The sequence below is a fragment of the Procambarus clarkii genome, chromosome 92, assembly GCF_040958095.1.
Source record: "Procambarus clarkii isolate CNS0578487 chromosome 92, FALCON_Pclarkii_2.0, whole genome shotgun sequence".
Taxonomy (NCBI): Eukaryota; Metazoa; Arthropoda; class Malacostraca; order Decapoda; family Cambaridae; genus Procambarus; species Procambarus clarkii.
The window spans coordinates 11,911,636-11,939,331 of NC_091241.1; the positions used below are offsets into that span (position 1 = coordinate 11,911,636).

Sequence of the window (27,696 nt, forward strand, 5' to 3'; positions counted from 1 at the left end):
ATGGGTCGGGATAAGGATTTGGGATGGGACAGGGGGAAGGAATGGTGCCCAACCACTTGGACGGTCCGGGGGGATTAAACGCAGACTTGCATGAAGGGAGACCGTCGCTCTGCCGTCCAGCCCAAGTGGCTGGGATATGCTTGAGCTGTGCGATGTTGCTTTAAACACTTTACTCCTTGGATAACCACTGTGGGCTGTTGGCCATATTGCAACTGGTAATATTGTACGAGAAAAAGATAGCCAGGAAGAAGGTGATAAATAGAGAAACATCAAGTACACAGCAGGTGAAGGGAAAGTACATGTGCACTGGTCAGAAATATTGCTTAATGAATACTGATAAGTAGAGGACACACGAACCAAGATCTCCTTCTTTCGTTATCACAATGATAGTGATTGACAAAGCTGTTTGTTATGTTTCCTGACTTGGTGTTGAAGACCTGTGTTTTGCCTGTATGATTTACAATGTTATTACATCACTGTAAATATCAAATATCAATCAGCAACACCTCTACTAGTCTCTTGAGACGTAACGCTCGTCTCGTGACACACATATGAAGTACAAAGAAGTACCAAAACTATGTAAGCTGATTGAATTGCCTTGTAAGAGAACGAGACTGACACAACTAAAGTATTAGAACCCCCAGCCTTAGATATGAGACCTACAACACCATTCAAATAAGTATTAGAGTGTTGTAAGGGTTCTCGGGGGGTTATTAAAGAGCCATTACCCACACGAGCGATCTAACTGGTACTAAACATTGCCAGGGTATCAGGGAGCCATTAGATAAGATAGTGGCAGGCGGCCAGCCGCACACACACGCTGGTGCCTGATACGCTGCTCGCTTCGACCTGTGCATTGGTCACTCTTCACAACCCGATCGTTCGCGCCCAGGAACTCTTCTCTTTCTGTGAGGAACCAGAGGCTCTTCGTCCGGTTCCGAAAGTCCTTCCCAGAACGTTTTACGTGTCGCGTTTCAAGAGACTTCCATGCGTTCGGAACACTTTCAACAATCCGCTTAAGACTTACACTACTGAAGCTACGAAGGAACTAACTGAGGTTTTAAACCCAAAGATTAACTATCTCTTCATCATTAGTGCAGTGTTTATAAACAGTTTACAGATCGTTTATGAAGGACTAGATGTACTCGCGTGCCTTCGATATATTTCTGATTACCATCCTGTAGACAACAGCGTTAGTGAGTCTAACGCCACTTGTGTTAGCGGGAAATCTCTGACGCCAGGATGACCGAGTTGGCGATCTTTAAGACCAGCAGCAGTACCGCTGTCTACAGCGTCACGGAAGCCACGGAAGTCATCAGCATGAACGAGCGTACGACTCAAACGCTTCAGAACGACGTGACACTTACTAGACTGGACCAGGTGACCAATAGCTTCGTCATGGTTAACCCGACACCCAAGACGGACACGACCAAACCCAGGTAAGGCGAAGACACGCACACTACCTGCTGGGCCTGTGTCAGGACACTTACACTACCTGCTGGGCCTGTGTCAGGACACTTATACTTCCAGCTGGGCCTGTATCAGGACACTTACACTTCCTGCTGGGTCTGTGTCAGAACACTTACACTACCTGCTGGGTCTGTGTCAGGACACTTACACTTCCTGCTGGGCCTGTGTCAGGACACTTACACTTCCAGCTGGGTCTGTGTCAGGACACTTACACTACCTGCTGGGTCTGTGTCAGGACACTTACACTACCTGCTGGGTCTGTGTCAGGACACTTACACTACCTGCTGGGTCTGTGTCAGGACACTTACACTACCTGCTGGGTCTGTGTCAGGACACTTACACTTCCTGCTGGGCCTGTGTCAGGACACTTACACTACCTGCTGGGTCTGTGTCAGGACACTTACACTTCCTGCTGGGCCTGTGTCAGGACACTTACACTTCCAGCTGGGTCTGTGTCAGGACACTTACACTTCCAGCTGGGCCTGTGTCTGGACACTTACACTTCCAGCTGGGTCTGTGTCTGGACACTTACACTTCCAGCTGGGTCTGTGTCTGGACACTTACACTACCTGCTGGGTCTGTGTCAGGACACTTACACTTCCTGCTGGGCCTGTGTCTGGACACTTACACTTCCAGCTGGGTCTGTGTCTGGACACTTACAATTCCAGCTGGGTCTGTGTCAGGACACTTACACTTCCAGCTTGGTCTGTGTCAGGACACTTACACTACCTGCTAAGTCTGAGCTAAGACACTTACACTACCTGCTGGGTCTGAGTTAGAACACACACTTCAAAATCTCAGCTTCTGGGAGCCAACCTCTTGTACAAATTAATTCTTTATATCACCTTTAAACAAAATTGGACTCTAGAAAGCGTTACAAATTCCAGAGTACAAGTTCTGTGTTCCTCGGTGACCTCTCGCATTTCCAGGACATATCCCATGACTGTGACCTTTAATTGACCGTTCCAGTTCAATACCCAGGCACAGCTTGGGTCACACACACACACCATCAATGTGATCCACCATGGGAGTTTTATCTTCTGTGACCCCACTCAAGATCAAAAGACTGAAGGAGATAAGAGATGGCTTGCGGTACACCAGACATGATACCGGAGAATGTTTCCCCCCAAATGAGCCATATACACCCGAACCCATTCCTCGTACCACTGATAAATCACCCGATAACACAAGATTAGTTTAGCTGGATTATATTAAGGGAACTATGATTTAAATTTAGTTACATGCTGTTTTGTAAACATATGTCTTTACATTCCAACATTTCTCGTTACTCAAGGCGTTTGGAATTGTACTGATTGTACGGAATGAAACTTGTCAAACTGACAGGGCTGATCTCATCGAAACGTTTAAAATACTGGACAATTTGGTGAAAACTGATCCAGACTTCTTTGAAAGGTCAGATGTAACATAAGCAAGGAGCAATGGTTTCACGCTCGGCTTGAAACCAGAAAACAGATGCAGGCGATGAGTCACAATAACGTGGCTAAAGTATGTTGACCAGACTACACACTAGAAGGTGAAGGGACGACGACGTTTCGGTCCGTCCTGGACCATTCTCAAGTCGACTGAGAATGGTCCAGGACGGACCGAAACGTCGATCCTAACATTAATGTGGTCTGGTCAACAGAAAAACGATGCTTTTTCACCGATAGGGTTATAAACCTGTGTAACCGCCGAAGCCGTGAATGCCAAAACTCAGATGAATTACAAAATTCAACTTGATAAAATCATGAGGATAAACTGGAGGACCAGTGACAGGCCGCCCGGCTTCGTGCCCTCGGCGAGGCCAAGTCTTCCTCAGGTACATTCGGGTTAGTTGAGAGAGAGACGGGTATTTGTCATGCGAGTTTCACAATATTCATAATCTACTATCATACCGAAGCTCTCCACCTCCCCCGCCCTGGTCCGAGCTGGCCCTCAGCTATCTCCTGTTAAAGGTCGGCTGTAGACTTGAAGGCTATTTATTTATTTGTTGCTACAAGTTATTTTTGTTTCGAGCCTTATCGAGGTCCTCCGAGCCAAGTCCAAGGCTTTTTATCTGAGTGAAGTACGTGGATATAACCCATCCACTCCAGTAGTATACAAAAATTGCTGACCAAACCACACACTAGAAGATGAAAAGACGACGACGTTTCGGTTCGTCATGGACCATTTTCAAGTCGATTGTGAAGAGACGATTGATTGATGAAGATTAAGCCATCCAAGAGGTGGCACGGGCATGAATAGCCCGTAAGTGAAGAGACGAGAAAGGCAAGAGAGAGAGAGTTGAGGAGGAGGAAATCTTAGAGGCATGGCAAAAGATAGGTCTAATAAAGAGTATGTAGAGGGTTATAGAGGAGTAAATGGGAGCGAAAGAGAAAGTAAAAGAATAAAAAGAGAAAGAATGGGTAGGCTTATGTTAGGTCACGTTTGTTAGAAAGTTTATAATATTTGAGTATAAACTGTGAAAAGGGAAGAGTCAACAACAACAAAGCCAGGACTCAGGTTCAGGCTGGGTAGGTTGTGTATCAGAGCTCCGTCAACAAGACGGCGTCTGGGTAGAGTAGAGGCAGGAAAGATTATTTTAGAGGAAGACCAATCAATAGGATGATTAGAATCCCTAACATGACAGAAGAGACCATTGTTAGTGTCTGCAGACTTAACACTTCTTTTGTGTTCCTTAAGTCTGTCATTAAGTGTACGGCCAGTTGCACCAAAGTATTGGAGAGGACAAGACGAACAGGAAATAGAATAGACACCAGCAGCATTAGAAGCAGGAGAAGAATGTATGGGGGTAGAAGTAGCCTAAGCTACTCTATCCTTTTGAGATGTATTATTTTTTTTCTTGTCTCAATAAACTTACTTGAACTTGAACTTGAGAAGAACGAACCAGATTCGTACGTTCGTTACGTACGTTATTAGGCGCCTGACAGCTGGGTGGACAGCGCTTCGCATTCGTAGTCCTGAGGTTCCGGGTTCGATCCCCGGTGGAGGCGGAGACAAATGGGCAATATTTTTCTTTCACCCTGATGCCCGTTACCTAGCAGTAAATAGGTACCTGGGAGTTAGACAGCTTCTACGGGCTGCTCCCCGGAGGGAGGGGGTGTGTATAACAAAAAGGAGGCCTGGTCGAGGACCGGGCCGCGGGGACGCTAAGCCCCGCAATCATCTCAAGATAACCTCAAGAGAAGTGTGTTAGTTTGAACAAACTGTTCAAACTGTTCAGACTGTTCATCATCATCTGCATACAAAAATTGCCCCTAGAGTTAAGACTATAACGCAACACACAATATATATACAACTAAATTATTTTTATTAGGTAAGGCGGGTTAGATTAAGATAGAATAGGCTTGTTTCATGAGCAGCGATGACAGAGAATAGCGTGACTTTTGGACAGTTTGTTGTTGTTGATTTAGACGCCCAGGCAGCATAAATGTCATCTGTGCCCCGCGCTCCCTTGCAGAGGGAACGTGTTTACAGCCGCAAACACCCGCGGCTGTAAACTCGCCGCCTATCAATGACAAACCAGTGTGTCTTGCGGCAGATGAAAAACATTATTAGGCAAACGTTTGGTGGCCGCTTTGGGTCCCCCCAAACGTCGAACCCCACACAGAGAACCAGCGGACGACTATCGACATCCAGTGACCCCAGACATTAAAGGCATCAGGTGCCCTGTGAACTCTGGGTAATCGAAAGTTATAAAGACAAAGTCACAGCCTAACATTAGATCCGTGTTGGCCCTTCCTAAGCTCGAGCCCAATCGGGCAAAAACGTTTTCCAAAGATATATGGCAGAGCAACATTTTTAATGTTCCACTTCATATCTTTATTAGGGCGGTGGTGGAAAAGGTTACAGAGGCACACAATCGGTTCAGGAACTGAACCCCATAGTTTTTTTTTTTTTTTTTTTTTTTTTTTTTTTTGAGATATATACAAGAGTTGTTACATTCTTGTAAAGCCACTAGTACGCGTAGCGTTTCGGGCAGGTCCTTAATCCTATGGTCCCTGGAATACGATCCCCTGCCGCGAAGAATCGTTTTTTCATCCAAGTACACATTTTACTGTTGCGTTAAACAGAGGCTACAGTTAAGGAATTGCGCCCAGTAAATCCTCCCCGGCCAGGATACGAACCCATGACATAGCGCTCGCGGAACGCCAGGCGAGTGTCTTACCACTACACCACGGAGACTGCTAGTTCGTTTAGCTAAGCAAGTGACAATCTTGTGAAGCTAGTTACACAATTGTTAATGTTACATGTAACACATATACACATGTATACATACATGTACGAGACAGATGCAAACCCCGCTCCGAGGAGCCCACCAAAACCCGCTGTGAGCAGCACCTCTTGGCCAAACCGGCGGCGGAGACCGTCGCTCCATCACAAGATCCAACTGGAAAAACGGAAAAAAATCGACAGACATTCCTGTGACCTCAGGCCATTAGACCTTGAGTATCCAGACGTCCACTCTTCGTCAAGGTTGAACCAGGAGTCCAGATTTTTTGCCATTTTTAAACACTGGTCATCCCCATTCTCCTATAGATAAGATACCCCCTCAAACATTGAACTAGTTTCTATACTTTTTACTCTGTATGTAGAAGAAAACGGAATAAAATGATGAAGGGGTAAACTCTTCTCAAGTGAGTGTTTAGGTGCTCTGAGATATGATTTTCTGGTACCACACTGTCGGTAGTAGGAAGTTTGTCAGGTTTATCGAGGTTCTCCTATACAAGGGCGAGGCTGCCCGCACGGTTACCCATTCTGTTATCTGCCAGACCCAACGGGGCTTAACTTAACTGGCTTAGTGATTGACTTGGTGACTTGCCCGAAACTTGCCCTGGCTTAGTGATTGACTTAGTGACTTGCCCGAAACGCTATGCGTACTAGTGGCTTTAGGTATTGTATGTACTACCTCTATCTTTAAATCAAACAGAATGTTTGTAATGTAACTCTGCAACTATGTATGTACTTTTCCTAAATAAATTATTATTATTATTATTATTATTATTATTATTATTATGCGCAATCGACAAGCAACCGTATGCTTCTGGCTTCAATTCCTCAGCAGGACGAAACTTTACGGAAGTTTCCTTGCACCCGATACCTCTGTTCATCTAGTTGTAGATGAGTTCCAGGTTGTTAGGAAACTGGAATAGGTTGCATCCTGGAGAGGGTCAGTGGTTCGACCTTGGGGAAGGGTAGGCTGACTGTCCCCAACAAAATAAAGCGAGGAACTAGGATTAGTGATGTTAACAAAACAAACAGATCTAAGATTCATCCTGTTGTGAAGACAAGCAGCAAACAACTTCCCATTACCTTAACCATAGCCAATATAGGGATTATGCACAAGCCATCTGTTATAATGTTGTTTACAGTCTCCGTGGTGTAGTGGTAAGACACTCGCCTGGCGTTCCGCGAGCGCTATGTCATGGGTTCGTATCCTGGCCGGGGAGGATTTACTGGGCGCAATTCCTTAACTGTAGCCTCTGTTTAACGCAACAGTAAAATGTGTACTTGGATGAAAAAACGATTCTTCGCGGCGGGGATCGTATTCCAGGGACCTGCCCGAAACGCTACGCGTACTAGTGGCTGTACAAGAATGTAACAACTCTTGTATATATCTCAAAAAAAAAAAATCAGAATCCTTATCAAAAGTCGAACTTTTAGCATCAGCGTTACTACATCCAGGGTGAATATTTTACCCCTGCAACAGTTCAGATAAAATGGAAGGAGGTGAAACATGCTGAAAATCAGATGCAAGAATTTATGAATGCAAGTATACCTGTCGAGGCCACTGGCAACAAAACTTGTTTCATACATGGGAACCCAGACCTAATGATCCACAAGGATGCTAAACTCATCGACAAAGAGTTAAACAACTTTAGGAGACAGTGTATAGAATCCGCAGCTATGAAACACTACATCAAACAGAATGAAGAAAATTTCAACATTTCTCTACATTTTACTTAATTAAAACTTTATGATCTTAAGTAATAATACCCTCCTTACGTTTTTCTCTTTATGAGACCTGTATATAAAGCCATTAAAGGTGAAACGTCGTCTACTCTTAATCTACTTATAATTATTAATAATATTAAGTAATTATAATGTCTTCTCACAGACGAGACTCACATCTCAACGACTAATCAAGTCGTTGAGATGCAAGTCTCGTCCTAACCACACACTCAGACCTTGACAAAGCACTCAGGAGAGGGCGAAAGATTTGGTATAATTCTTAACATAAACGTGTGGGTTTTTATCCTATTGATAGTACTGATATTATGCTATTATTATTGTTATGGGTCACTAGCTCTATATAATTTGACTGACGCATTGCAGCGCCTCTCATCCTCCTTCCTGACAGCTGCAGCCGTGACAGACTCCGTGGTATGACCGGGAATGTGGTGGTGGTTGAGAAAGGCTACAAGTCCTACGGGTCCAGGTCGAAGAAGGTCGCAGTCTTGGAGAGCCTGGACATGAGGGTTCCCCAAGGTGCCATGTGAGTGTAGTGAGGATGTTGTTTGGCTTTGCAGGATGCCATATGAGAGCACTGTAAGGCTCTTCAGGGAAGATTGTGGTGATGGTATTGTAGGGCTTTTAGGGGTGCCATGGTAGAGTAGTAATGATAAAGTTATACCTTCCAGAGTTCATGTAATAGTGTCATACTGCAGAACTCATTTGAAACACTTAACGGTGAATAGGCTCATTGGTTCCAACAGTGTGATAATGCCTTACAGAGGCCAAGAGTGTGTGAAAATGCCAAAGAGTCTTATAGGTAATATGCCACCACTATATATTTCCAGGCTGCAGAAGGGTCACAATAACATGGTTGAAAATTAGACGTCCAACCCACAAATTTGAAAATGAAGAAGTGACGACATTTTTGTCCATCTTTGACCATTATCACGACTTGATAATGGTCCAGAACGGACCGAAACGTTGACAAGTCTTCATTTTCACGTTTGGGTGTGTGCTTGCCAGGCTCCCAAACTACGGGCTCACCATAGCCCGTGCTTGCCTGGAACTTTGTGTTCCGGGTAGCGAATCTTAAACAACAACAGGCTCCTAACCCTCAGTTACCCCTCTCCCACAGCTACGGGCTGCTGGGTCCCAGCGGGTGCGGGAAGACCACATTGCTGGGGTGTCTGGTAAACCGCCTCAAGCTTGACAAGGGAGAGATCTTCCTCTACGGCTTTCCTCCAGGAACATCTGCCGCCGCCGTTCCTGGCCACCGAGTCGGCTACATGCCCCAGGTACAGTCCTATATGCCCCCAGGTACAGTCCATACATATCCCAGGTGAGGGTTTATACTACGTAATTAGCCATTGATAAGACTAAGCAAAATATTCCTGTACAGGGCACATGATGAGTCTCACGATGAATACACACAAGTCACAGCTGAGTCCACGATGACTACACAGACACAGACTAAGAGTACGAAAATTAACAGTGTTCATTCTTGCAGACGTGATAACTGATAACTGTCCTACAGTAAATATTCGCTAAGAACACACTTGGTACATTTAGCCCTATTAAGAATATTGAGGCCGAGAGAATGATCTATATCCATAATCCAGACGGTAATAGTCCCGATAGTGACATAGGGAATAGTTCCTAAAGTCAGTGTCCTTATGCTCCCAAGAGATAGTGGCAGAAAACACGGTAGGCAGGTTACACAACTCCACTAACCCCGACCTTCCCTACTACAGGAGCTGGCTCTGTATCAAGAGTTCACCATCCTGGAGACGTTAAGGTACTTCGGCAGGATCCACCAGATGAACTCAAAAAGTATCTCGGAGAAGTCCAAGTTCCTGGTCAACTTCCTCGACCTTCCGGACCCCACCAGGCTTGTCAGCCAGCTCAGGTCAGAGAGAGCAGGCCAGAGAGGGCAGAGGGTAGGCCAGAGAGGGCAGAGGGTAGACCAGAGAGGGCAGAGGGTAGGCCAGAGAGGGCAGAGAGCAGGTCAGAAAGAGACCCAAATATACTTGAGCTCACAGAATAATCCCGATAGTACCATAAAGCACAAATCATTTTTAATTTTCTGAAACTTTTGGTTCTAAGATAAGGTTGCCAGCACCCGTATTAACTCCGGTTGAAGTATAAGCTTCAAGTGCCCACTATAAATTGTCTGGCCTATCGTAAAATATATAGTTAAAAACTGTGTCAAAGAGGTAGCAGTAGCCGGAGGCTTACTGACAAGGCTTTGGCGTCTCCACAGCGGAGGGCAGCAGAGGAGGGTGAGCTTCGCAGCGGCCTTACTCCACGAACCAGACCTGCTAATCCTTGACGAGCCCACCGTCGGTGTCGACCCTCTACTGAGGAGCAGGTGGGTCTCATTCTCTTCTCTCCTCCTCTCCCCTTAAACTAACACCCCTCCCCCAATATTACCCTTCCGTTCCTTTCCTTATACCATGCCTGCATCCATTCCCTTCCATCCACTCCCCTCCCATCCTACCAACCCACTACTCTCATATCTTTCGTTTGCCTAAAGTGTCCCGTCAGGCTCGGGAATATACACCACGTGAGTCACACAATTATTTCTTTGCCTACATCTTTTCTTACTAACAACAGTGCAAATATTGCTAGCAATACGTCTACTATCATCACTGCTGCCCTTGCAACACCTTCTATATCCATACACACACATACTGAAGCAATTACTTGTACCTCTCAAGAGCTATGAACTAAATGCAGACGATGAGTCACAATAACGTGGCTAAATTATGTTGACCAGACCACACACTTGAAGGTGAAGGGACGACGACGTTTCGGTCCGTCCTGGACCATTCTGAAGTCGATTGTGACTTGGGAATGTGTACAATCGACTTGAGAATGGTCCAGGGCGGACCGAAACGTCGTCGTCCCTTCACCTTCTAGCGTGTGGTCTGATCAACTATGAACTAAATACCATTATTAAATGATCATTTGTTTTTGGCAGCATCTGGGCTCATCTGCTGGACGTGTGCAAGACAGCCAGTACGACCATCATCATCACCACTCACTACATCGAGGAGGCCAGACAGGCAGACAGGGTATGGCGCTCCTCAGCTAACATTATTTTACAAACCGTTAAAAATGCGACGAATCACTATCAAAGCAGCACAAGTAATATTGATGTATTATATGCATCCGACTCGATACGTTATGTGGGTTGATGGAGTTCGTATGTTTCTGGCGAGGCAATACGGTTGTATTTTTTACGGAGTGGCACACTGAGAGAATAGGCTGAATACTCTTCCATTATCGCAACATTTGTCATGTATAAAAATTAGCTTTAAGAAGGCAATGCTTAATTGTACACAGTACATAATCGTACTTACCAAAATGCTGTTTGCATCCATTATTCGCATCTATTGGATTTTATATTGCAGCAAACCTAACTTAGCTTAACTAAATCTAACAAAACCTGACCTGTCCTAACTGAACCTAACCTGCCCTCATAAAACCCAAAATCGGGTGAACTATATGGACACTTAGCGTCAGACTTGTTGGTCTTCACTGAAATTAAGGCACCATATGCAGGCGATGAGTCACAATAACGTGGCTAAAGTATGTTGACCAGACCACACACTAGAAGGTGAAAGGACGACGACGTTTCGGTCCGTCCTGGACCATTCTCAAGTCGATTGTTGGCATTTAACCATAGTTAAAATGCCTTAACCCTTTGCCTTAACCATAGGCATTCAGCCTATGGTTAAGGCACCATACTTTACACGTTTCTTGGGATTAAGGAGCACCGGCCTCCATGGGTTAGATGGGTTGGTCTACATTCGTACGCTTTTGGTTCAGTAAAACCACTACAAATTAGACGTACATCAGATCTTACGAACGTGTTGACAATTGTGGGTGCAGTTTACCTTAAAGGTATTTTGCAGGTTAGGGTCAGTATTCATTAGGCATTTACGTGTTCACTTAGGAAGTCTGTACATCCGGAATCATGGCGACTTTGTATTTATTAAGCAGTTTATGATCTGTAAAACGTAGTAAGGTCATTCTCGACCAAATGTTATTGTTGTTATAGAAAGTCTCGTAGCTCATAATTTGCTTAATAAATACAAACTAAGCAACCATGATTGATGAAAGATGTACAGGTTTCGTAAGTGAACACGTAAATCCTTGATGAGTCATAGTAAACTTAGGTCACTGGAGGACCTGAGATATTCTTCACGATACAAGTCATGATCTGGTCTGGGATTCCAACCGCAGTGCAAAATATCCCCATTTAAAAGCAAAGGTGCAAAATGTTCGCTGAGAGAGAACTACCAACATCAGGGGGGGCCTAAGACTTTTCAATCTTTTTTTACAAAAGAGGCATAACTGGCCGATCTCTGTGTTCATGGGAGAACTTGATCAACATCTCCAAAGGATATCTGATCAACCGGGCTGTGATTCATACGTCAGACTGCGAGCAGAGGCTTCTAACAGCTTCATTGACCAGACCACCAACCAGGAGGCCTGGTCAGAGACCGGGGACATTGATCCCCGGACAAGGTAAGTAGACAGACCGAGTGAGACTGCTGTTATAGATTCAGCTACTCGGAACATTCCAAGTAGCACGGACTATGGTGAGCCCGTAGTGGACTTACGTGGCACAAGATCGGTGCTGTGCTGGGCCGAGTGAGACTGGTGGGCTTCCCTCTTATAACGGAAGTTTTGGGAACCAGTCAGGGGTTTGCGGTAAACTAAATACAATTTCTGATTTATGTTAAGATAATATCATAGCACCCACTACCGCATGATGACCATCACACCTATACACCTGTCACATATTTCCCTCCACTATATCCACCACCACTACCACCACCAGCATCATCACCATCAACATCACCACCTGCACCAGTAACCACCCCACCACTACAATCCTCACCCTCGACCACAGGTGGGGTTGATGCGAGGAGGTCGGCTACTGGCCGAGACGTCTCCCTCCAGCCTCATCCAGCACTTTGCTATTCCTTCCCTCGAGGACATATTCCTGAAGCTCTGCCTCCAGGACGGCGCCGAGGACGACCTAAAACTCGGACAGGTCAGTAGATGGCCGCTCACGGGTCATTAATTCAAGCCGGTAGTGCCAGGTCACGCGAAGAATAGTCTTGTGAGACAAAATTTCCAAGAGGGCCACCATCTCTAGTGACCTCGACGGGGACAGGAAGCCGGCAGCTTGCCAAAATCTCCATTACTCCTGAGGATTTTTTTTTGCTGATGATTTTTTAGCTTAACTAAGGTGTTGGTATTTACGGCATCGCCGGGTTGGGACCAGATTCACGAAGTAATTACGCAAGCACTTACGAACCTGTCCATCTTTTGTCAATCTTTGGCGGCTTTGTTTACAATTATTAAACAGTTAATGAGCTCCGAAGCACCAGGAGGCTGTTGATTAGAAAGTTTTCATGCTTGTAAGCTGTTAAATAAATGTAACCAAAGCCGTCAAAGATTGAGGAAAGATGTACACGTTCGTAAGTACTTGCGTAACTGCTTCGTGAATCTGGCCCCAGGGGTTTATTACCCTGTGGGTGCAAACGTATCTTCAATTGGCTTGATGTAGTTCGAAGCTGTTGCCCCCTTCTAGGGTTACACAGGATTTATATACTATTATATAAAGAAAACTGAGTTAAAGGAATTACAAATGTACACTGAACTTTTCACAGATTTCTGTTTCTGAAGTTTTATACAAATAGTTACAATTCCATCTCTACTGAACAACTAAATAATTAATAAAATGTTTAGGCATAAATATAATAAAATAGACCTTACAATCTGAATGGCGACACACACATTGGCAAAATAAATAATTTAACATTTATATGCCGAAACGCCTAGAATACACACACACAGCCACTCAAGCTACAGTAGAGTACAAATGCTATGAACTACAAGGAATTTATTTGACAGTGTAGTGGGATGATTCTGGCTCTTATTGTATATACAGTATACAGATAATTTACTCTTATCCTAGATAATGTTCAGGACTAAAGTATGCTTGCTGGTTGGCCAGTTATCTATTGTGGACTATTATCACGCACCCCCCAAAAAACTAATAATGTAATTATTGATACGACATATGAAAATAAGATGATTAATTCCACTCCTTTCAGCGTCTAACTTTGAAATCTTCCTCCAGCATAACAAGGCATTTGAGGAAGACGGGTTACCAGTTCAGAAGGTCACTTCCGGGTCACTTCCAGCAGCCCGGGGCTTGACCTCTGACCTCAAGGAGGTGATTAACCCCGACACTGGCCTGGTGACCCTGAGAGACTCCGATGAAGATAGCATCTTGATGGTGATTTGTTAGGTTGTTTCTGTTGGTGAATGGTAGTGGGGCCACAAGGCAAGAATAATTACAAAAAATCGTAATTCAGATATGTGTAAGTTATTTTAGGTGTGCACTCTTAATTGAGTGAATATACACACACACGTACACAATTTGTTCGTATGAAAGTGTGTGTGTGTGTGTGTGTGTGTGTGTAATTATCTAAGAGTAGTTACAGGATGAGAGGTACGCTTGTGGTGTCCCGTCTTCCCAGTACTCTGTCATATGTGTGTGTGTGTGTGTGTGTGTGTGTGTGTGCACGCGTGTGCGCGCGCAGATGATGAACAGTGCATAACACGAGCCTCTGGCACACACACAGGACCCCTGGGTGCAGACATCTAAGTACGAGAGGATGTTCTCCCATGACCGGTTCTCCGCCCTCCTCATGAAGAACTTCATTCGCCTTTGGAGGAACATTGGGTGAGTTTGTCTTTTATTTATCCCTTATGTACACACAGTTATGTGTACATGTCACACACACGCATACGTACACATGTAGACACACATATAGAGCCCAACAGGCTCAGGAACCTATACACCAGTTGACTGACGGTTGAGAGGCGGGACCAAAGAACTGAAGCTCAACCCCCGCAAACACAAATAGGCGAGTACACATTACACTCAACGAACGAAAGTTGGGTAGGCGTGGTCCAAGAGCCGAAGCTCTGTCTTGCAAACTCTGTTAGGTAAGAATCGCTAAGAAAACACACACATTCCATTAACAATTAAAAAAAAAGGTCAGGAGTCATTGCATCAGACAACAGGCGGCGAGAAAGGCAGAGCCCAACAGCTAAAGCTCAGTCCTGCATGCACAAACAGGCGAGTCTACTCGCACACCTTAAACATTATTATCCGTCCTATACATGCCATAGCAAGTATTGTCTTCAATGTATGTACCTTTACCTGAATAAAAAAATCTAACTCTAAATCTAAATCTTATCTGTCCTATACATGCTATAATCATATTCTTCCGTTGACGGCACTGCATCACCTCCTGCAGATTCCTGTTGTTCTCGTTCCTCATGCCGCCCCTACAGACGGTACTCTTCTGTCTGACGGTGGGAGGAACACCCTACAACCTCCCAATGGCCATCGTCAACTACGACATCGGCTTCCCCGGACCACCCCTCCACAACCCCTTATTCAACTTCTCATCCATCTATATCAATGAACTCAACAGCAGAACAATTGACAAGGTGAGTGAGGAGGAATGACTTTCTGCCGAAATAATGATGCATAACGATGTCATTTTACAATAATCCACTATTTCATTCATCAATTCTATGTTATCATCTTCATAAATCAAACATTTCTGTTATCATTAGCATGTTATCACTATACTCAACAATTTCTGTCGTCATTAGCAAATTATCAATATAATCAACCATTTCTGCCATCATTAGTTTGATATTATAATCAACAATTTATGTCATTATTATATTATCATCCTTATAATCAACCATTTATCACCTTTATTATTTTATTACCCTCATAATCAACCATTTGTCATTAGTATGTTATCATCATTATAATCAACCAATTTCTGTTATCACTTATCATCATAATCAATAATTTGTCATCATGATTATGTTATCTTTATCATCAACTATTTTTATGCCATCATTAACATGTTTTCATTGCAATCGACCATTTCTGTCAGCATTCATATAATCAACTATTACTGATAACATTATAGCTAGGATAACAGAACAGGTAAGAACTTTGAATAGCAGAGAACAAAGAACAGCAGGAACTTTGCAAAACATAACTTTGAAACCATAATAGAATACATCATTTCTGCCACCACATTATAATTATTGACACTATAATTACCACGACCACTATACCATAATTACCACGACCACTATACCATAATTACCACGACCACCATACCATAATTACCACGACCATACTATAATTACCAAAAGATGTCCAGCAGCTGGACACCCTCATAAATACTATTAAGCAGTATCCTCACCCGCGATAAAAATCACATAGTAACTATTATATGAGTACTGGAACACTTGATGACATATTGGACTTGTACCCCTAGATTGAGCATGTAATGTATTATACAATATATTGTATATACAATATATATGTGTATATACAATATATTGATCCTTATACAATATAAGGATCAATGTATGTGATATAACTATATAACCGGAGCTTGTAAAAGCATCTTAATCACCTTCAGTGGTTAAGTTCTTAATTGCACACTACTTTCTCTATCAGCTATCTCACCCTGTCAGAGTAACAGAGACAAATGTATGTGTGTATGTATATGTGTGTGTATGTATGTGTATAAAGTATATGTGGAAGCTGATCAGAGTTACGTTTCGCCTTTGTAAATGCACATTAATGACACTATGTAAAAGACACATCGAACACTTTATGTACCATACATAAATCTGTGTATCTATGTATTTACGTATGTAGCTTAGCCCAGCATTTTAAAAGCACTACAATCACCTTCTGTGGTTGATTGTTCAATAAATTCCTGAACTGTATGTTTGACAAATCTCTCACCCTGTCCATGGAGGACAGAAGAAAATGTATATATGCTGGTTAGCATTGTAACTGTGTGGCCACGTCTGTGGTAGAAAATAGTAATAATAATAATAATAATAATAAAGTAAGGACTGACGATTTAGATACGAGCACACCACCCAGTATATTCTTTCACGACCAATCGACTTGAGAATGGTCCAGGACGGACCGAAACGTCGTCGTCCCTTCAATTTCTAGTGTGTGGTCTGGTCAACGACCAAGGATCACTCAATCCCTAAAATCTACCACTTACGGGCTATTCATGCCCGTGCCACCTCTTGGGTGGCTTAATCTTCATTAATCAATCAGTCTATAATTACCACCACATTATAATTACCACCACAATACTATTATTACTGCCACCGCATTCCTATAAGTATACTTTATGTTATTAACATATACTGTAAAATGATTCTGAAATTAGTTGGGATATAAACGCACTGTGAGGCATGAGGCGGCTCACGCTATCCTCATGATAAATTGTAAACCAATTTTATACCCACACAAAAACATTTAACTATTCAACCCGTTCTCTTGATCTGCTACAGTGAACAAAATTCAACCTCCTAACCTACCCAAAAATGTACAACCCTAAGCAACCTACTTAACCTAACCTAATGATGTATAGAAAAGGAGGATATTTGAGCACCGATGTTTTTCATAATTGTAATTTGTTTCATGAGGACCATAACGTGCAAAATGAGACGTACTAGTGGAGAGGACAGGTTGAACTGTTCTCATTCAAGGAGAAAGCCATTTAATTTTCTCCATAGACTTTAGAAAATATTCATTGCCTTTTCGATTTGGTATTTGGGGGCTTTCCATCTTGGGCTGTTTTTTTTATTTTAAAAATAAGAAATTCAGTAAAATAAGAATACAATTCTAGTTGTTATTATATGACTATGGAAGGCCTAGAAAAGCTTAACCAAATATAAATATGATAATTAAAAACACTAGGCTCCACCAAGAAAATATAAAAATTGAACTGAAATTTTGTCTACGTACCTGTGTAGTGAGATATATGAAATATAAACAAATATAAAATATTTGTACTTACCACAGCTGAAGGCATGGCTGCGATTGACTTGCTTGACGTGGGTGTCATGGTGTGTAGCTTCAGCTGGTAGGTTGGGTACGACACCAGCCACACCACTGGCAAGTAGTGTACGACACCAGCCACACCACTGGCAAGTAGTGTACGACACCAGCCACACCACCTGGCAGCTAGTGTACGACACCAGCCACACCACTGGCAGCTAGTGTACGACACCAGCCACACCACTGGCAGGTAGTGTACGACACCAGCCACACCACTGGCAGGTAGTGTACGACACCAGCCACACCACTGGCAGGTAGTGTACGACACCAGCCACACCACTGGCAGGTAGTGTACGACACCAGCCACACCACTGGCAGGTAGTGTACGACACCAGCCACACCACTGGCAGCTAGTGTACGACACCAGCCACACCACTGGCAGCTAGTGTACGACACCAGCCACACCACTGGCAGGTAGAGTACGACATCAGCCACACCACTGGCAGCTAGTGTACGACACCAGCCACACCACTGGCAGCTAGTGTACGACACCAGCCACACCACTGGCAGCTAGTGTACGACACCAGCCACACCACTGGCAGCTAGTGTACGACACCAGCCACACCACTGGCAAGTAGTGTACGACACCAGCCACACCACTGGCAAGTAGTGTACGACACCAGCCACACCACTGGCAAGTAGTGTACGACACCAGCCACACCACCTGGCAGCTAGTGTACGACACCAGCCACACCACTGGCAGCTAGTGTACGACACCAGCCACACCACTGGCAGCTAGTGTACGACACCAGCCACACCACTGGCAGCTAGTGTACGACACCAGCCACACCACTGGCAAGTAGTGTACGACACCAGCCACACCACTGGCAAGTAGTGTACGACACCAGCCACACCACTGGCAAGTAGTGTACGACACCAGCCACACCACCTGGCAGCTAGTGTACGACACCAGCCACACCACTGGCAGCTAGTGTACGACACCAGCCACACCACTGGCAGGTAGTGTACGACACCAGCCACACCACTGGCAGGTAGTGTACGACACCAGCCACACCACTGGCAGGTAGTGTACGACACCAGCCACACCACTGGCAGGTAGTGTACGACACCAGCCACACCACTGGCAGGTAGTGTACGACACCAGTCACACCACTGGCAGGTAGTGTACGACACCAGCCACACCACTGGCAGGTAGTGTACGACACCAGCCACACCACTGGCAGGTAGTGTACGACACCAGCCACACCACTGGCAGGTAGTGTACGACACCAGCCACACCACTGGCAGGTAGTGTACGACACCAGCCACACCACCTGGCAGGTAGTGTACGACACCAGCCACACCACTGGCAGGTAGTGTACGACACCAGCCACACCACTGGCAGGTAGTGTACGACACCAGCCACACCACTGGCAGCTAGTGTACGACACCAGCCACACCACCTGGCAGCTAGTGTACGACACCAGCCACACCACTGGCAGCTGGTGTACGACACCAGCCACACCACTGGCAGCTGGTGTACGACACCAGCCACACCACTGGCAGGTAGTGTACGACACCAGCCACACCACTGGCAGCTAGTGTACGACACCAGCCACACCACCTGGCAGCTAGTGTACGACACCAGCCACACCACTGGCAGCTAGTGTACGACACCAGCCACACCACTGGCAGGTAGTGTACGACGCCAGCCACACCACTGGCAGGTAGTGTATGACACCAGCCACACCACTGGCAGCTAGTGTACGACACCAGCCACACCACTGGCAGGTAGTGTTTGACACCAGCCACACCACTGGCAGCTAGTGTACGACACCAGCCACAAAACTGGCAGGTAGTGTACGACACCAGCCACACCACTGGCAGGTAGAGTACGACACCAGCCACACCACTGGCAGGTAGTGTATGACACCAGCCACACCACTGGCAGCTAGTGTACGACACCAGCCACACCACTGGCAGGTAGTGTACGACACCAGCCACACCACTGGCAGCTAGTGTACGACACCAGCCACACCACTGGCAGGTAGTGTACGACACCAGCCACACCACTGGCAGGTAGTGTACACCAGCCACACCACTGGCAGGTAGTGTACGACACCAGCCACACCACTGGCAGGTAGTGTACGACACCAGCCACACCACCTGGCAGGTAGTGTACGACACCAGCCACACCACTGGCAGGTAGTGTACGACACCAGCCACACCACTGGCAGGTAGTGTACGACACCAGCCACACCACTGGCAGGTAGTGTACGACACCAGCCACACCACCTGGCAGGTAGTGTACGACACCAGCCACACCACTGGCAGCTGGTGTACGACACCAGCCACACCACCTGGCAGCTAGTGTACGACACCAGCCACACCACTGGCAGCTAGTGTACGACACCAGCCACACCACTGGCAGCTGGTGTACGACACCAGCCACACCACTGGCAGCTGGTGTACGACACCAGCCACACCACTGGCAGGTAGTGTACGACACCAGCCACACCACTGGCAGGTAGTGTACGACACCAGCCACACCACTGGCAGCTAGTGTACGACACCAGCCACACCACTGGCAGGTAGTGTACGACGCCAGCCACACCACTGGCAGGTAGTGTATGACACCAGCCACACCACTGGCAGGTAGTGTACGACACCAGCCACACCACTGGCAGCTAGTGTACGACACCAGCCACACCACTGGCAGGTAGTGTACGACGCCAGCCACACCACTGGCAGGTAGTGTATGACACCAGCCACACCACTGGCAGCTAGTGTACGACACCAGCCACACCACTGGCAGGTAGTGTTTGACACCAGCCACACCACTGGCAGCTAGTGTACGACACCAGCCACACCACTGGCAGGTAGTGTACGACACCAGCCACACCACTGGCAGGTAGTGTATGACACCAGCCACACCACTGGCAGGTAGTGTACACCAGCCACACCACTGGCAGCTAGTGTACGACACCAGCCACACCACTGGCAGGTAGTGTACGACACCAGCCACACCACTGGCAGGTAGTGTACGACACCAGCCACACCACTGGCAGGTAGTGTATGACACCAGCCACACCACTGGCAGGTAGTGTATGACACCAGCCACACCACTGGCAGCTAGTGTACGACACCAGCCACACCACTGGCAGCTGGTGTACGACACCAGCCACACCACTGGCAGCTAGTGTACACCAGCCACACCACCTGGCAGCTAGTGTACAACACCAGCCACACCACTGGCAGCTGGTGTACGACACCAGCCACACCACTGGCAGCTAGTGTACACCAGCCACACCACTGGCAGGTAGTGTACGACACCAGCCACACCACTGGCAGGTAGTGTACGACACCAGCCACACCACTGGCAGCTGGTGTACGACACCAGCCACACCACTGGCAGCTAGTGTACGACACCAGCCACACCACTGGCAGCTAGTGTACACCAGCCACACCACCTGGCAGCTAGTGTACGACACCAGCCACACCACTGGCAGCTAGTGTACAACACCAGCCACACCACTGGCAGCTGGTGTACGACACCAGCCACACCACTGGCAGCTAGTGTACACCAGCCACACCACTGGCAGGTAGTGTATGACACCAGCCACACCACTGGCAGGTAGTAAATGACACCAGCCACACCACTGGCAGCTAGTGTACGACACCAGCCACACCACTGGCAGCTGGTGTACGACACCAGCCACACCACTGGCAGCTAGTGTACACCAGCCACACCACCTGGCAGCTAGTGTACGACACCAGCCACACCACTGGCAGCTAGTGTACAACACCAGCCACACCACTGGCAGCTGGTGTACGACACCAGCCACACCACTGGCAGCTAGTGTACACCAGCCACACCACCTGGCAGCTAGTGTACAACACCAGCCACACCACTGGCAGCTGGTGTACGACACCAGCCACACCACTGGCAGCTAGTGTACACCAGCCACACCACCTGGCAGCTGGTGTACGACGCCGGTACAGAGACGATCTCGCTTCTTGCAGGTCGGCGTTCGATACCCGATGGTTAAAAGTGATTGGGCACCGTTCCTTCTCTCATTCCTATCCCAGCTCCTGATCCTCGTAGCCCTTCCATGTGCTAGAGTAAATTTAGGCCCCTAACATCGTATATATGTTAGACCTAGGATTGCTTGGGATAGGTCGAGGGTTTGCCTCTTTCAGTTTTATAATGTCCTTCAGAATTCCAAATTGTAATCGTGTTTGCGTCACACATGTTTGAAATTTGTTTCGCCTATTTTATGAATGTGCAATATGGAACTCGTTTGTCTTTAGCTGCACTCGTGAACAATGGTAAAAGTTACGACACTACACTGAACTTTGGTTCACAATGTTCAATCTTATCCTGTCTCCCGCGGTCGCAAACTAGGAACGCACAATAGCCATTGGCTTAACTGTCCACGGCTGGTCGTCATTAATGGCTCAACGATCACTACAGTAGAGTAATTCAACACATAACGAACGCGACAGTCCGCGGCCAATTACCGAAAGGTCAAGTGACGTGCGCCCTCCATGACAGCTGCGACGGCACTGAGGGCTTTTCGCGGTCTTCAAACGGTCACGACTCGCCCTGGAAAGTATGGAATTCCTTTTTTATAAGGAAATATAAATACATATGAATAGACAGATCATTTTTCAAGATGTTAATTTTCTGAAGGAAACAAATTTGTGTGCCAAATCCCTCAAAGGCAATTATGATTCTCTACCCTGGAAGTTGTTAAGGCTTTCGTTTGACTTTTTTGAGCGCGCTATTTAGCACGCTGTGGAATAAGCCGTTGTTGACTTGGCCATGCATGATAACATGTGTAGATACGTATATACTTGTGAAAACCATATGAATTGCTATAAATGTTTGAATGATGACAAAAATTGATGTTAATTAGGCTACAAAATCACACACACACTGAACTAGTACTAGCCTAATGGTGGTTACAGTCATTGATGACCAACCCCCCCCACCCTACCCCCAGTAGAGGAATCAATCAATACGAATCAAACTCAACCTTCAATACCTATATTATCAATAATATTACCAATATGCTGAAAATAAGCCATAATATCGTGGCTTAAAAATCTCAACCCACATCTATAAAGCGGAAGGCATGTGGCAAGCTTCAGGCGGGCAGTCTTCACTTACAAATATTTACACTTCTAATGCACCAATACTTACACATTTACTGCAGAATTTCTACGAGAGCTTCGAGGATGGCTACCAGGCGGTGGTGGACGGGGATGCTTGGGGTCTCGTGTTCTTCAACGAGTCCTTCACTAAAGGCATAATTGCCTTCTACCTCGATAATAACAACACTATTCCCGTCATCAAGCCCGAGGACAAGGAACAAAGCAAGATCAATCTATATATGGACATCACTAGTGAGTGGAACTTGTAATTTGAGTGTATTGTAGATGCAAGTTGAAGGTCTTGCGATTGTTATTGCTTTTAGTTGACCATTTAATGAAATGGGCCGTACAAGTTTTACATTGTGATAGGGAGATTTTCAGCATGTTCAAAGATTCGATAAAATTACTGTGCCTTTTTTCCGCGAGTGAAACATGTTTGATGTAGGTGTAATGCCCCTTCACTCAGAATATTTATTATTAAAAAGAACTGAAACAACTTTAATGATGATGCCGGTATTTCTTATAGGAAAACAATGTGGCCGCCGCTGAGCAGCCTATGACACACACACACCCCCAATGTGTCATCCTGACGCATTGGGTGAAGCTAGTCCAAAGTAACTGGCCTTCAGCCTCTGTTGATAAAACACTAATCGAACTTATTTTGTGCATTTGCTATGATGAAGTGTGTCTATATGTACTAATGAACTATTATTACCTTTCAGACTCTGAGATTACGGCTACTCTGGATTACGAGCTGTTGAATTCTCTTGATAGATTCATAAAGAAACTGATAAGTATACCTGAAGAGTTCCTTAACATTACCATCGACGTCAGTAAATTGTCTTTTCCTCTGAAGGTAATGTTGCCCTGCATGTCCCTACCAGTTCCTGCCACTTACATGTTCACATAGGTTTACAAGTTCAGTCGTAGCCTCAACCGGTTCTGTATGTGTCCTCAAATATTCCATAAGTTCTCATAAACCGTGCTGGTTCAAGATTTACCTCAAATAATCCCACGTGTTTTAAAAAGAGTTAAGTTTATTTTTTGTGTCTAGCCTCCCTGAATTTTTCATTTATCTTCATATGGCTTTGTATAGGCCTTCATAGACCACCACACACCTTTTATTGTTATTGCCCGAGCTGGCGGGCTACACAAGAACACAGATCACTGCAGCTCTGGCTGATAGGCTACCTCTTACCCTACACTGTTCCACAAGAATTCATGTAGCCTCATCTGGTTCCACGTGTACACTATACTGTACCACATCTTCCTATGGCCCAAGCTGGTTCCACATGTATCCTTAACTGTACCACAAATATTCGTGTACCTCCAGCTGACTTTGCACGAACTCAATATAATACATAACATTGATCATAAGACTTACTCCACAGTTCAACCAACCAGTGTATGGTTCCTCTGGCGCCTCCTTCACCGAGTTTATGGCCCCGGGTGTCATCCTCACGTATGTATTGCCAGCAAGTGTGGTGTTGGGCATATAACTTATCACCCTCTGGAGGGTTATTAATGCGATCTGATAAGATCTGTTGCATTACCTCATTACGCAGGGCTGTTTGCATGACGATATGAATTAGTCCTGTGTACATCATGCTATTATTTAATCCGGTATTCATTAGACCTTGACCTGGGCCTGTTCCTATCTTGGCAGGATCACTTACTTCATGGCGGTGGGGCTGACAGCTCTCTCCTTTATCATCGAGAGGAAGGAAGGTCTCCTTGACCGGTCGTGGGTCTCTGGTGAGTATGCCTCTCTACCATACACACACACACACACACACACACACACACACACACACACACACACACACACACACACGCACGCACGCACGCACGCACGCACGTACGTACGTACGCACGCACGCACGCACGTACGCACGCACGCGCACGCACGCACGCACACACACACACACACACACACACACACACACACACACACACACACACACACACACACACACACACACACACACACGCACGCACGCACGCACGCACGCACGCACGTACGTACGTACGCACGCACGCACGCACGTACGCACGCACGCGCACACACACACACACACACACACACACACACACACACACACACACACACACACACACACACACACACACACACACACACACACACACACACACACACACACACACACACACACACACACCCCGAGGCATAAACAAGCCACACATGTCAACTGTAAACAGAGCGACAGATGTTTATAGGGATCCACAGGACGTCAGAGCCGCGCTCGCCTAGTTTACAACACCGTCACCAGCACACAGACAGACGTCAGGTGTTGGGAGGAGACGGGCACAGTGCAAGCATGAGCAGGGAGGTGTTTTTGAGCCGGGGGGGGGGAGGAGGACGAGAAGAAGTATGAAGGGGTTATGAGGAAGTTATATAACGCGTTTATGAGGAGAGGAGGATATAGAAGAGAGGTCTATGAGAAGATACCTTATAGAAGAGTGAGAAAGAGAACTCACTCTATGGAGTGAGAAAGTTACAGAAAGGGGTCTATGAAGAGAGGTTTATAGAAGGGGGGGGGGGTTTATGAGTGAATTAGACAGTCCTCAGGGACTGTCTAATTCACTTAGGTCTCCAACAGGACCGTAACTTAACAGAAGGTCCATGGTTTCAGGTGTGCAGTCAAGCGAGGTGATGTTGGCCCACCTGGCCACACAGATGCTGGTGATGCTGGTGCAGATCGCGCTCATCTTGGTGTTCATGTTCCCGGTGTTCAAGCTGCCGTGTGAGGGCAACATGCTATGGGTCGTCCTCCTCTCTATCCTCCAGGGCTTCTGCGGCATGACCTTCGGTGAGTGAGTCCGCGCACAAAGCCTGTACGGGCTCACCATAGCCCGTGCTACTTGGAACTTTTTGTTCTAGGCAGCGAATCTTAAACAACAACAACCCGTTACAGGCAGCTCCTATTTATATATATCCACTGTTTATATGTCTCACCTACGCTTGAAACACTCCGGCTAACCCATGCCTATTGTTACCCGGTAATTGGTTTCATAAACGAGCAACCATGTTTCCAAACCAGTATTTACCCAGGTCTTTCGTGAATTTAACTTTCTACAGCTACATAAGAATGTAAGTACACAACAAATAAACATTGTACATTGTCTAGCCCTTAAAACGTGGTTGTCACAACGGAGGGAAAATGGTGTTCTAAATTTCTAAAACACCCGAACTTAACCGATGGACCCCAAGCATAGAAAACGTGAATGTTTATGAGCAGGTGTGATTAATGTGACTTTTTTTCTTTTAACAATAAAAGAAAATGACCTACAGAAACTAGATTTGGACTGTAATGGGATTTCGAACCATGAAATATATATATATATATATATATATATATATATATATATATATATATATATATATATATATATATATATATATAAATTGTATACAGGACGGTTAGTTAATTCAATAGGATTTATTACGCTTCATTTTTTTAAAGCAATTAGATTTTTCTCTGTAGATTTATTGCTTAAATTATACAATTGTTCTTGTTCTGCAGGGCTGATGACGTCAGCGCTCTCCAACGACGAGAACACAGCAATCATGATGGCCCTGGGGATATTCTACCCCCTGCTGCTCCTCTCAGGGATAGTCTGGCCTGTGCAGGGCATCCCTGTGGCTCTCAGGTCTGTGGTGGGGGTCGTGGTGGTGGTAGGGGGGAGGGGTATCAGGTGGTGGCGGGATTGATGGAGCAGTATTGATATAGCAGTATTGATATAGCAGTATTGATATTAGCAGTATTGATGTAGCGGTATTAATGTAGCAGTATTCATACAATAGTATTGATGCAGCAGTATTGATGCAGCGATATTGATGCAGTAGTATTCATGAGCAGTATTGATGTAGCAGTATTGACGAATCAGTATAATAATTTTCAGCTGTACTGAAAAATCTTTTGATTCCAGTGCTTAGAAATAGACCTAAATATCATCATTAAATTAAATTCAAGGTCAGCCTACCTAACTGACCACACTCCTTTCCCTAACAACACTGATCAAGTCTCTCAAGCTTTGATTAACCAGCCAATTCCCATCATTTAACGAGCTTGAAATCATCATGAGCACTTTAGCCTAGCGAGGAGAGAATAAGTAAGCAAGCTTCTAGCCTAACATTGCAGCCTCATCGTAAAATTTGAAAAAAAACATAAAAAATATGGAAATTGTAGGCCTTTTATTTGTTGGCTCATATAGGGCAGCCCCTATATCCAAACCCAATTTATATATTATGTCTAATTACCTTGAAACGATCCAATATCTATAATTACCGGCAAATTTGTGTAAGCTGACGTTACGTCAGTTTATACAAATTTACCGCTTGTATAAATTTACAAATATGCATGAATAGAGTATTTCAGTTATGTTAGCTGGTAATCCGTTCCACAAAGAATAGTTTTGACAAAGATGGTGCCCGTTCCGACAGGTACGTGTCGTACATCTTGCCTCAAACGTACGCGTGCGAGGCTATCCGCGCCGTGCTGTACAAGGGCTGGGACATCACCCACCCTACTGTCTACCTCGGCTACATCATCACTGTGGCCTGGCTCTTCATCCACCTGGCCATCACCCTCGTAGCCATCAGGATCAGGAAGTGAGCATCCTCTCATCTCCAGGGAACATTATATGTATGTACGAAGCTTTGTATATGCTTCTTCCCTATTTACGTCCCCCCTATCCTTCACCCATTTATGCCCCTATTCTTCCTTGCCTTTTTGTTTTATGACCTCCCTAATGGTGTAAATCCTATACGCCCAGCACTGTCCCTTCTACGGGCTATTCATGCCCGTGCCATGATTGGGTGGCTTAATCTTCATCGATCAATCAATCACTGTCTCTTCACTTGATAATGAACCATGTAGGTTCGAAACGTTGTGTAAATTTATAATAAGTGTAATATATTCTAGAATTAATTATTGATTTTATTTCACCTCGAACAATGATGACATTTGGAGGAATTCTCTTCCAATTAAAGCAAGATGCAAGAGCACTAGTCAGAGGGATAGAACCTCTAAACAAGAAAATAATCAATACAGAATATATATATATATATATATATATATATATATATATATATATATATATATATATATATATATATATATATATATATATATATATATATATATATATAT

General features: G+C 45.3%; 1 protein-coding gene across 1 annotated transcript; it reads left to right on the top strand.

Moving 5' to 3' along the window:
* Positions 1–809: 809 nt before the first annotated feature.
* Positions 810–27,475, top strand: snu (ABC-type transporter snustorr). The gene is made up of 17 exons (XM_045769829.2): positions 810–1,439; positions 7,832–7,966; positions 8,561–8,720; positions 9,177–9,331; positions 9,686–9,793; positions 10,406–10,499; positions 12,347–12,490; positions 13,586–13,744; positions 14,094–14,194; positions 14,775–14,970; positions 22,585–22,774; positions 23,245–23,378; positions 23,914–23,984; positions 24,189–24,277; positions 25,177–25,353; positions 26,068–26,194; positions 26,988–27,475. Exons 1-17 carry the CDS (start codon positions 1,243–1,245, stop codon positions 27,157–27,159), a joined length of 2,409 nt encoding a protein of 802 aa, XP_045625785.2. The 5' UTR covers positions 810–1,242; the 3' UTR covers positions 27,160–27,475.
* Positions 27,476–27,696: the final 221 nt, after the last annotated feature.

Coding starts and splice junctions, on each gene's coding strand:
- snu (XM_045769829.2), top strand. CDS start 1,243: ATGACCGAGTTGGCGATCTTTAAGACCAGCAGCAGTACCGCTGTCTAC. Junction 7,967..8,560: donor AGGGTTCCCCAAGGTGCCAT/GTGAGTGTAGTG, acceptor CCTCTCCCACAG/CTACGGGCTGCTGGGTCCCA. Junction 9,794..10,405: donor GACCCTCTACTGAGGAGCAG/GTGGGTCTCATT, acceptor TGTTTTTGGCAG/CATCTGGGCTCATCTGCTGG.